At 37.9% G+C, this 13,193-nt stretch overlaps 1 protein-coding gene across 1 annotated transcript in view; it reads left to right on the forward strand.

Annotated features, from left to right (window-relative positions):
• The first annotated feature begins 1,023 nt into the window (after positions 1-1,023).
• LOC129742858 (uncharacterized) overlaps positions 1,024-13,193 on the forward strand; it is a 41,519-nt gene continuing 29,349 nt past the window's right edge. The window contains exon 1 of the mRNA XM_055734802.1: positions 1,024-3,021. Within this exon, the coding sequence (XP_055590777.1) occupies positions 1,024-3,021 (1,998 nt within the window). The remainder of the gene's footprint in view (positions 3,022-13,193) is intronic.

Below are 13,193 nucleotides of genomic sequence, written 5' to 3' on the forward strand. Positions count from 1 at the left end.
ATACTGTGTGATGCTAACTCGTTAATCAGCCCGAAACTGTGAAAACAAAATTTCTCCCCCAACGGGTGTGATCAGCTGTGTGGAAGAATAGGCGACTTACCTGGACATTCTTGCTGCTGGTGGATGCCGTCGACGAGAGACGGGAAGAAATACCCCGAAATCCGAACCCCCCCATCGGTCGAGCCCGAACATTTGTGGTCCTTCGAGCCGGATTCGAGGACAGGAAGCTCATCTGGACCAGCAGAGGAGATCATCAATCGCCATCTTCCGAGCGCCATAGCAGTTGTGGTTTGTAGCAAATCCACACCCAAGGTAGGCCAACTTGTGATTTTCTCACCGTGGACAAACTATTACGGCCTAATTATTCACTTGGCCAGCGAAAATCGCACCGATATCACTATACAAATTGTTCGATACGGCACTTACAATAGAATTTGATGATTGATTGTGGATCAAAACAAACTGCGAATTACACTTCAGTACAAAAGTTTTACAACACAGTACAGTGCAAAAGTTTAGAAACAAGTAAAAATTAAATAACTTTTTTTACGAAATTGCATTTTGTGACTAAAAGTCAGTTCTACGGCGAATTGCAAGTGCATTTAGGGTGGTGCACTTTACAGTGTCGGTCAAAATTATATCGGCACTTACAAATTTGAAAGTTTTTGGAAAAATTGGAATTCACTTCCAGTGGTCACTGAGACACTGTGAAGCATTATAGCGAGACCCATAGAGGCAAGTGGCTAGACAACAGTATCGTACAAAAGTATAGCGTCTCTTAAAAAATTGGATTTTTGGAAAAAATCAAAATCCCTTTGCCTGTTTATTTTGTGGCGATTGTAACATTGCTGGGTTACGTAAATACAAGTTGCTGACTACAATATCGCTCAAAAGGATAGCAACAAACACTAAATAAAAATATTTTGGCGATTTTTATTTATAAAACACATCCGAAAAGTCAATCATTGGTGGCATTTACGGTCGTTTTGGTGTTTTTAAGTGTGATTTGAGTGGTGTTGAGTGATGGCTAGCAAGGCGGAGAAAAAACTAGCAGCGGACCTTCTGACGAGACGACGAGCGTGTGCCGAACGAGATGTGGTGGAGAAGTTCGTAGCGGATTTCACCTATGAACGGGATTGTTGCCAGGTTGCGGTACGTTTGGAGGCGCTCAACAAGTGCAACGAACTCTTCTTGAACGTGCAGAACGACATCGAGATGGGTGACAGCGAAGAACGGTTTGAAACACACCTGGAATTCCGTGCTGATTTCGAGGATCGATTCTGCAGGGCGAAGGGTTTTTTGCTGTCCAAACTGGAGAGTAGGGAGCATCCGTTGAGTTCGACGATCATCCACGCATCGGCTTCTCATAGCATGTCTTCCAGCTTTCATCATCGTCTGCCAAAAATCGATTTGCCGAAGTTTAGTGGAGATGAATCGCGCTGGATCTCGTTCCGTGACAATTTTCTCTCGATGATCCACTGCAACGAGGACATACCGATCGTCAACAAGCTGCAGTATCTGTTGCAGTCGCTGGAAGGAGAGGCAAGAAAACCATTCGAGTCTGTGGATATCCAGGCCGATAATTATTCGTCGACGTGGGACGCGCTTAAGAAGCGTTACGACAACAAGCGGTTCCTCAGAAAGGAGCTTTTCCGTGGCCTATACAACCTTCCACCGATACAGCACGAGTCCGCACAAGACCTCAACACACTAGTTGATGATTTCCAGCGACACGTTAAGGCACTGGGGAAATTGGGTGAGCCTATCGAGCATTGGGACACTCCGCTCATCTTTATCCTGACGAATAAGTTAGATTCGGCGACGATTCGTGCATGGGAGCAAGATACTCGACAGAAGGATGAGGTGAAATACGACGAGCTCATCGAGTTCCTCATCCACCAGGTCCGGATGTTGAAATCCGTGGACAGCGATCTCCAGCATCGTTCCTCAGTGCCCACCGTTTCCGAGGTGGCCGGCCAAATCCCGAAGAAACCAGTTCCCATTCGGTCTGTCGTAAACACAGCTACATCCGAAATTCAATCCAGCACTTCGCCATGCCACTGTTGCTTGAGAACACATCCTCATCACCAATGTCCAGCATTTTCGAACCTGTCAAGCTCCCAGCGGCGAGAGCTCGTGACACAGAACAGTCTTTGTTGGAATTGCTTTCGTGCAAACCATCAGGCAAGATCCTGTAAATCGAAGTTTCTGTGTAGGATTTGTCAAGCGAAACACCACACCATGTTACACGACCACCAAACAGCACATTTAGAGCAACCCACTACTGAGGAACCACATCCCGTACAAGCGAATCCAGGTTTTAGCGACTCAGTAAACCCACCAGCGATAAATCTATCCGTGCATTCAAATTCGACGGTTCTATTGGAGACGGTCACGCTGTTTGTTGTCGACCAATACGGCAGAAAGATTCCTGCTAGAGCTCTGCTAGATTCTGCAGCGATGTCCAACTTCATCACCAAGAAGCTGGCGAACCAACTCGCCACCCGTCAAAGGCCCGTGGACATCTCAGTTGCCGGAATCGGAGAGTCAGTGAAGCGCATCAAACACAAGTTAGCTGCCAAGATCATATCCAAGAACAGCGACTTCTCCACCACACTCGATTTCCTCGTCATGAAGAAACCAACATCCCATCTTCCCACAACCCCGATCGATTCAACTGCCTGGAGAATGCCAAAGGTTCCATTGGCGGATCCTCAGTTCAACGTTCCAGCAACAATCGACATGATTATCGGTGGAGAATGTTACCATGAGTTTCATACAGGCGTACGCCACTCCTTTGGTAACGGTCTCCCGTTTTTGGTGGACACCCTCTTTGGCTGGACAGTTTCTGGCAAAGTGGATTCCAGCTCCACCACCGCACCACGAGCGTGCTTTCTCTCCACCGTTGATCAAACCCGAGAAACGATCCCTGGGGAGTTCCGGCCAATGGTAACCACCAACGGAAGCCAGAGAATGGAAGCTGAACCCTCCACCACTCAAATCCGGCTCGAAGGACCAAATGTTCGGGCTCGACCGATGGGGGGGTTCGGATTTCGGGGTATTTCTTCCCGTCTCTCGTCGACGGCATCCACCAGCAGCAAGAATGTCCAGGTAAGTCGCCTATTCTTCCACACAGCTGATCACACCCGTTGGGGGAGAAATTTTGTTTTCACAGTTTCGGGTTGATTAACGAGTTAGCATCACACAGTATGTACGATGATCGATTATATGCCACAATTACTTTCAGCCCGATTTCGGATTCACTAGAGAAAGTCGCTTAGTTGGACTTAAACTTATTGGATTTATTAGGAACTAAGTTAAACTCCGTGCTTCCAATTCAACGTTATATTCTATTCTAAACTAACTAAAATGGCTTACAGACTATTGTGTGAGACTCTCTCGGCGAAAGTTGTTATGTTGCGAGAGAGTTATGCTTATTCTAAGGTACGTGCACAGATAATGAGTGTTTGCGAACAAATGGCTTAAAGTGTCAAGTGAACATATAAAAAACACACATTAAAAGTAATTCATGACCGGTGTAGTACCGATCATATACAAAAGAAAAAAGTTAAATCTTTATATAAAACAACCCATTTGCTTCTAAATGCTATCATTTTATCAGGAGAGGTGTTTGTTTGTGAGTCTCCGAAAAACAGATATTTTAAAAGTTTAAAACTACATTTTAGGTATTTGAAAAATCTCCAACTCCAAACCAAACTTAGTCTATTTGAAACTCAATCCATATGCTTTCAAACGTAGAAAACAGTTTTCAGATGTTATAAGTTTAGGCCTCATTAATGATGATTATCTGCAAAAAAAAATCATGTTGTTCAAAGTTCCCCCAGTTTACGGTATATTGACGCCAAATTTTTGCAGAATATTTATTTTCAACAGAAAAATAATTTCACACCTGTTCTAGTGGTGGAATTAAATAAGCGCTACGATACTTTACAAAAATATGATAGTTATGATATGAAAATGGTAGTTGGAATGGGGGGAGGGGGGAGCTCTCCCCCTCATAAGTGTCTTAAAATGTCAAGCAAAATGATCTTCTCTAAATTAAAAATTTTATATTCCTAATCATTTTTTGATGTACGACTAAAATGATTTATGTAAGAGGAACAATTTCAACTCAGAACTAAAGCCAAAACCTCACAATTCGACTAGAGTTTTCCAAACATTTTCTAACTTGTTGATAGATATTAAAAAACCGTTCTCGAAATGCATCCTTTTTGGTTGGAATTTGATGAAAAATTTTCATCTTAATTAGCAAGTGCTGTATTGCTTACCTACGCATGCAAAATTTCGTGACAATCTGTGAGTCCCGAAATTTTCCCGACTCAAATAAGTGCAGAAAAAAATCTGGTAAGCTTAGGCTGAAAACATAATAATAATTGAAATTCGTTGCGTGTGATCGGATTTTGGATCCTGTTTGCAGTTTATAATTTTGATTTGCGATTCGCGGATCATTATTGAGACAAGTGACAGAAAATGGTGAACCCAAATTCAAATACCAGAAACAGTTTCAGCATTCGGAGTATTCATTCAGATTCACGAGTAGAAAAACGAAGAAATAATTTAAGAATGAAATCATATTAAGAACCAAAAATTTCAAAATTAAAATAAAAAAAAAAGTTGGTTTAGGTTCTGGCTACAAAAATTGCCATTTCAGTTATGGAGTTTCGATAATGCTCATCTGGAATTAAAATTCAGAAATCGATTCCAATTCAGGAATTAATAATATTAATTCAGGCTCAAAATGCAGAAGCATCTTACTGCAAGAGAGTTTCTAAATTTTGATTGTCTATTCATCGTTCATTTTATATTCTATCAGAGTAATTTCGAAATTTAAAAAAACCTTATTATAAAATAAATGAGGGCAAAAGTTGAATGCTAAAAAACCTCATTTAATATACAACAAAAATGACATAAAATAAGATCTTAGAGTAAGGTGGGGTAAAAGTACGTTTTGGGATTATAGAAAACTGAGAACAGTAAAATTCAAACTCTGGCCTAGAGTCATAGTGATTTGGACTGCCTACATCCAGCCATAATTTTTTTTCGTTGAAATTTAAAATACTCCGAAAAATAAAGTAAAGTAGCTTTTAAGCTTAAAAGATATAATATTTCAAATAATGGCAAACTTGTTTGAGCAATCAAAAGTCTGGCTTTCAATGAAAATTTTAATATTCCTGTTTAGTTGTTTCCAACCACTATAAAATGCCGAAGAAAGAATTTAATTAATATGTCTCTATTCTGCAAAATAATTTGTAAATCACAAGAAACCTTGAAGGGGCAAAAGTACGAACTGCAAATGGGGCAAAAGTACGAAGGGTCTGCTGAAGAAAATCTGAATGGAAAATTTAACTTCTTTTTCAAATGCACTGGAAACATCAGCGCATTTTGTTTCTACAAGAATTGCTCGCGCGAAAAATCGCTCAAAAACTATGAGAACTGGATTTCGTAAACCTGCGCAGATGAATTTACGCAGGTTATTCGACCATGTATAGGATTTGTATCAGAAGCAAACATAGAAGCTGCTGCTGTAAGCACAGATTGATATAAAATAATTTTCCACTTGACTTCATGCAGAATTGTGGAATTTTGAACGGTCGTACTTTTACCCCACATCATTCGAACTTTTGCCCCATGAGTGAGGTTTCGAAATCAGTTAGGCATTTTCACTACTGCAATCAAATGTGTCGATCGAATATCTTCGATCTTTGAAAGTCTTAGTTTTTTGGAAAAACAATCGGCAAAATTATTTAAAATAGGATAGTATTAAGGTCGTTCTTTTACCCCACCATACTCTAATTTATTTTGGATATTGCGATTTTTGAAAAATCTAGATTTTTATTAAAATTATTTTTACAGTATTTTAGTGAAGAAATAAATTTTGAGGGAATTTTTTTTTTATTTAAAAATGTTTACTTGATCTTCAGCTAAAAACTCGACTGGAAATATAATTATTGATTTGTAATTTAAAATCATTAATATTTTAAATTCTTCAAAAACCAATGTTTTAAACTTGATGCTCAAAGTGCTCAAATTTAAAGAATTTAAAGTTAAATTTGATTTGAACAACAAATTTAATTTTTTTGAACACATTAAAAAACGTGAAGTAATCTAACTGGAAAACACCGATATTCGACATTCTTTATCTCAGAAATATCTTGTTCAAATTTTAGAAACTTACTATGATTCCCTTATCAGGGAAACTTTATGTCCTTTTTAGTATGAACATTTTAAGATTTTAAAATTTTATGGACGGGTAGAAAGTAAGAAGAATGAAAAATGGCGAAATTGAGCGGGGTGAGTTTATTAGAAGCATAATCTTCACATCACAAACCCAATGAGACAGTAATTCCTACGGCTGATATAATACGATCGTAAATCTAGAAAACTCTTTTGAATTTCTGTGTTTCGTATTTTGACAATATAAAGAAGCGAAAATGTGCCAAATTCCAGTACTTTTTTTAAAATTTATCTGGTGTGACTTAAACAATTTCGTCGGTTTATTGATTGATAAGTACGGTTTTTAAAACATGTTTTTCATTTTTGTGGCCATTATCATGAAATAAAACAAAGATTTTCTTGTGGGATATAAATTTGTTTATAACATCAGCTTTCTTGGGCAATAAATAAAATTTTATTATAGTTTTTCATAGCTGTACAGTCTTTTTCTCGAAGCATGTTTTTCGGGGGTTTTTTTTCTTAGCCGAAAATAAGGAACATTGAAGTGTTGTGGCTGAAATTTGCTACTTAGTTTCTAAAACCATAAATTTTGTTGATTTGAATTCATAAAACAGTCGATTAAAGATTTAAAGAATTCATTGAGAATTCCAGAAAAGAATATTTGGATGCACCTGAATGAAGTAACATGCCGGCAAACTTCCAATAGCGTCATGGCTTTTAAAATTCTGACCTGGAATAAAGTTTCGAAATTTTTGGTACATTTTAGTGATTGTATTGATACATGAAAATTGAATCGAAAATAAGAATTGAAAACTAGAATTGAAAATTGTTTCGGATGCAGAATTAAGATTCAGAATGCAGGTTCAAAATTCAGAACATCGTAAAGCTCGTAATTGAGATTAACTATAAAAAGAATTAAAGACAATTTTGTTGAGGAGCTCAAGAGATCACAAATTTATGAAGCAGTTTGTACACACAATTCAACTGACAATCACAAATATAAAGAAAAAATTTGAGTTTATTCTTAGTTTGGAAGTTTTGTTTTATGCCACAAATCTAATTTTCATTTGAAACAATTTCTTCCACAGGTGATAATTATGGAATTGATTTTCATGAAAATAATTGTCGATATAGAAACGTCTAGCTTTCATCATCTTAAACATTGGCAAAAAATGGCTGGTGTGTTGTTTATATTTAAGCCAAATTTCAATCTTTAATCATAAATTTTGTTCAAGTTTGTAAGAACCAGAAAAGAACCAAAAAATTTATTCATTTACTTTTATGTTTAGAAATTTGATTAAGATTTTGAATTCGCTCAAAAGTTTGGATGAGAAAGTTTTTTTTATAAGCATAGGTTAACTTTTTGTTTAATAAATCAAATGCTTTCCTAAGAAACTTATTTTAAACTTAAATCAAATAAGCCTAACATAACTGACTCTTGAACAAATTAAAAGATTTTAACCATCAATAGAAGTAAATTCCATATTTTGTTACTTAAGGTTTCATAATACATTCTAGAGATATTTTAGAACGTATTTTCCAAAGCTATAATTAAACATTTTACGTAGAAGTTAAAAAATAAATAAAAATTATCTAGTTACAAAAATATTATGTTTCATTTTTTTTATTGATGGATTGTTTGAGCAGAATTCATAAAATTAAAATCATTCATTTTAAACCCCTTCATGAGTTGTTTTTCCTACGACCCAGGTTAATACTATATTTGCTTGGTAAAAAGACTAAAAAGATTGATTTCATACGAAGAAAAAATACTACAGCATCTATGCTATTAACTATAGGGTTGTGAAAAAAGAGTCCACTTCTTGTAAGTCTTGTGAACTGTAGGTTTGAAAGCAATGTGGTCAATAAATAGTCAATGAATCTTATGTCTTTCGATTTGGCTTGATTTTTGTCACAGGTTGAGAATCCCTGTCCACCTCAACAAGTCTACCTTAACTAAATAAGATAATTTTTTTTCGGTTCACAAAAATGCCTTTTATTATGAAGATACAGGATCCAGAAGAATGGAAGCACAGAACATTGTAATTACAGACTGTCAGAAATTAAAATAATTTGCTAATTTTTTCAAAAAGGATATGATTTTCATAGGTTAGTTCTAATCACTGCATGTACTTTAATGATTGGAATTTTTCGGTAAGCGTAGGGCGAAATTGAAATACTGTTTTTAACGTGTTCGGCCTTCTTATTTTTCATCTATCCTCAGAAAAACTATATTAGGGTGATTGAGCCTACTTTGGAACTTGAGCCTTCATTGGTCCTGAAATGCAGAAATTTTAAAATAATTAAATTCGCTGGCATATTACTAAGACACTCCTATGAAAACAAAAAATTTCTTCAATTCTTCCTCAATCCATTTTTTGCCATAAAAAGTAATTCTCAAAATTTTTCAACGTTTTTAAAAATGTACATTTTCTTGAGAATCAGAGCTAATATGAAAAAAGTCACATTTTATAACAGTCCAAGCCAAAGTTTAAAAGAAAATCACCATCACTGTGATGAATATGATCTATACTACCTATTTTTCTTAAAACATGAGAAAATCAATGGAACGTCTAGAAAGTTTGCAAACGGTCCAGTAATAGGACACTTTTGATCATGATGCTCGAATTTTAGACCTGATACGACCTAAACTTTATTTCAATACTAACCATTTATCAATTAATGGGCGAATCCTCAATTGAGGCTTAATTTTTAACTTATATTGAGCATTTAAAACTTTTATTGTCAGGTTCATCCAAATATACTACTAATAAACACACATGTGTTCTAATAACTGTGCTTTTGAGAGTGCTGATTTAAAGTGAAGTTTTTTTTGGGATATTTATTACAGTAACTTTAGTGTTTTCCAAAACGTTAAAAAGCTTTTTTTTTGTAAATGTGTCATTCATGAGCTTGTCACTCCACATTTTACGCCCAAACAATTGAATTCCACAAAATAATTTGCAAGACAATATTGCCACCCGAGCCACAGGGTCCAGTTTGTCAGATTATCATGTCAGCCTGCCAGTGAACCAAATTAATCCTGTTCTGTACCTGTCAATATTGATGCAATTACTCATTCCTCGTCTTGGCTCTACTAAACTGTGGTGCGGTTGCCCCCCAAATGCAAAAACTCGTTCACCTTATTGCCGAAATATTTCAATCCCGTTTAATTCTTTTGACAAACTGTAAATCCATTCAAGTGTCCGGTAAAATCATGTTAAATTTTTTTCGTACTCTTTGTTTTCTTCTCCTGAGAGTGGCAAAGCAGGGCATTTTTGGAGCAGACACACCCATTTAAATGAAAGAAGAAAAAAGAGCAGCCCGATTGATGACCGAAACGTGGCTTTATTCTTATAATAAATGAATTGGCAAAAAAAAAATACAACCTGCATACAATTTTGACCACGTTCGCCCGTCGACCGCTGAATTGCTGATGCATCCCATTCAAATCTGTGGGCGGCATCGGAGGTCATCGCGCTTTAATTCGAATACCTGCAATCTTGAAGGAATTATTTCGGCATCCCTTCATGCAAAGTTTCATTTTCTGCGGCGGATGGACACCTTCGCCGATTTGCAAAAAAATAAAGGTATAAAACTGCCGAAGTGAGATTGATTGCAATACGTCAGGCTTAATTAAAATCAACATTTTGCACATCCTCTTGACACTCAACCAGTTTTGGCGGCGCGGTCGGGCGGCTGGAAATATTTTTAATGTGGTTGCGAAGACTGTTGAAATTCGAAGTGCTACCGATCTGCCTGGCCGTCCTGGACCCCGTGCCGAGACGAGATCAGAAGAGCGTCTGCATTTATGATCAATGAATAAGCCACAATCAAAAGATTGTCCTCGATTCGGAGGGTTTCAGGATTGTAATAAACAATCAAAGCACAAGAACATAATTTGAAATCTATCTTATTCTTACAGAGAAAGGTACATACAGTTGCGTTCAAAGCTGAAGCGTGAAGCTGCGCACCCACTTCCAACTTTGACAAGCTGCCATTTCTCTCTCGGTTTATATTTTTCCATGAAAATTTCACACAATCTAGTTTAACTATCCAACTAACACTCCACAAAATTTGAAGTCTTTGCAATGACGGGAAACAAAGATACAGCTATTCCTGTAAAAAAGGGAAATTTGGAATTGCTTCTCTAAATTTGCTGTATCTTTGACAATTTTCATTGAAAAATCATGAAATTTGGTCCAAAGATGTAAAAATGTTTGATCTACTACCAGGCCAAGTTTCGTCAAAATTGATGAACGTGATCAAAAATGGTGCCGGGTTGAAGAAGAGGTTCATTATCGCCCAGCAGACGATTTCATTCTTTTTTGGACGGATGTTTGTATGGAAAACATCGTAGTCCATGTATTTTTGGTTTATTCTTTCACAAAACCAACATTTATCACAAAGAATGTTGTAAATTGCTAAAAACTTCATTTGTACTTTCGAAAAAGAAAATGTTTCAACAGGGTCCAAATAAGAAGAACAGAGTTTCAGAAATGACCTGCTAATTATTCGGATAAACAAATTTGATCCACAAATAAAGCGAATATTCTATTCGCTCTTGTGTTTCTATACCAGCTCTGTTGGAACAATTTCTTTTTCTAAACAAAGCAAGAATGAAGTTCCTATCAATTTACAACATTCTTTGTAATAAATGTTGGTTTAGTGAAAGAATAAACCAAGAATACATAGATTACGATGTTTTCCATACAAACATCCGTCCAAAAAAGAATGAAATCATCTGCTGGGCGATAATGAACCTCATCTTCAACCCGGCACCATTTTTGATCACGTTCATCAATTTTGACGAAACTTGGCCTGGTAGTAGATCAAACATTTTTACATCTTTGGACCAAATTTCATGATTTTTCAATGAAAATTGTCAAAGATACAGCAAATTTAGTGAAGCAATTCCAAATTTCCCTTTTTTACGGGAATAGCTGTATCTCTGTTTTCCGTCATTGTAAAGACTTCAAATTTTGGGGAGTTTTAGTTGGACAGCTCAACTAAATTGTGTGAAATTTTCATGGAAAAATATAAACCGAGAGAGAAATGGCATCTTGTCAAAGTTGGAAGTGGGTGCGCAGCTTCACGAGATTTCATTCTTTTTTGAACGCAACTGTATGTAAATGTTTGTGACGTTTAATGATATTAAAATGTTATTAACGTCAACCTACCTACCTACCTACCTACCTAAGGGTCCAGCGCCGATTGACCGGCGCATAGGGCTGAGATAAAAGATCTCCACTGCTGGCGATCCGGAGCCAGCGTCTTCACTTGCTTCCAGCCAAGGTTCTCGTCAACTGTGCGGATTTCAGCGGCTAGACTTCGCCGCCACGAGCTTTTGGGCCTGCCTCTTCTTCGATGCCCATCTGGATTCCAGTCAAGCGCCTCTCTGCAAATCTCGTTTTCATCTCTTCGCAGCGTGTGCCCAATCCATCTCCACTTACGTTCTCGAATCTCGATTTCTAGCGCCTTTTGATGACACCGGCGATGAAGTTCAACGTTTGAGATCCAGTTGCCAGGCCACCAAGCGCGGATGATGTTCCGCAGGCACCGATTCACAAAAACTTGCAGTTTTCGCGTCGTCACCGCATATGTGCACCAAGTCTCACACCCGTACAGCAATACGGATTTAACGTTTGAGTTGAAGATTCGGATCTTAGTTCGTAGAGAGATCTGGCGTGACCGCCAGATGTTTCGGAGACTCGCAAACGCAAATCGGGCTTTTCTGATCCGGGTTTCGATGTCCTTCTTAGTACCACCATCAGGCGTAATCTGGCTACCAAGATACTGGAAGCACTCCACTGTCTCAACCTGTTGTCCAGCTACCACGAAATTGGAACGATTTCCTGTATTGATTTCCATCGACTTGGTCTTTCCGACATTGATTTTGAGACCTGCTGCCTTGGAGCTTTCGGTGAGGTCATCGAGTTTGCTCTGCATGTCTTGTTGTGTTTGGGCGAGCAAAACAATATCGTCTGCCAGGTCAAGGTCGTTCAGTTGCTCCATGGTTGAAGGATTCCACGGCAATCCTCGGTTTGGTCTACAGTCAATCGATCCAGTCAAGATCTCATCCATTACGATGAGAAAAAGTAGCGGTGATAAAATACATCCTTGTCTCACTCCAGCAGTTACCGGGATTGGTTCGGACAAGACACCGTCGTGCAAGACCTTGCACGAAAATGCCTCGTACTGTGCTTCGATGAGATGGACTAGTTTCTCTGGGACCCCTCTTCGTCTAAGAGCAGCCCAGATGTTTTCGTGGTTCAGTCGGTCAAATGCTTTTTCGAAATCAATGAACACCAGCAGAAGAGAGTCCTGAAATTCGTTGATTTGTTCCAGTATTATTCGTAGCGTTGTGATGTGGTCCACACATGATCGTCCGGATCGGAATCCAGCTTGTTGCCGTCGGAGTGTAGCGTCGATTTTCTCCTGGATCCTGTTCAGGATCACTTTGCAGAGTACTTTGAGGGTTGTACAGATCAAAGTTATGCCACGCCAGTTACCGCACTCTGTTAGGTCTCCTTTCTTTGGGACCTTTACGAGGATACCCTGCATCCAGTCGGCCGGGAATGTTGCAGTATCCCAAATGTCAGCGAAAAGACGGTGCAACATTTGTGCTGACAAGTCAACCGTGATACAAAAAACACAGCTTTGAAGAAAGGTTCTTCTCTATTTTTACTTCTTTAGATACTTTCTGTTTTCGTAAGATATTATAATTTTTAGAGAAAAAATAAAAGCAAAACCTACCGAACAACGAGTGAATCTTCGATATATTTCTTCAAATTTACAATTTAGGCACGAATATAAGCCTGTTAAAAAACAATAACTCGATATATTCACTTTCGGTCTCAACTTCTCTCTCTCCAGGCGAGATATAGATTGGGAGCATACCTTTGCAATATAATCCCCTGACATTGGAGCCCACGCCTCAGAGGTAGAAGCCTTCATAGAACCTACAGTTGGGTTAGAGTTTCTACAGGCCTTAGCTT

Source organism: Uranotaenia lowii, chromosome 2 (assembly GCF_029784155.1).
Source record: "Uranotaenia lowii strain MFRU-FL chromosome 2, ASM2978415v1, whole genome shotgun sequence".
NCBI classification, from domain to species: Eukaryota; Metazoa; Arthropoda; class Insecta; order Diptera; family Culicidae; genus Uranotaenia; species Uranotaenia lowii.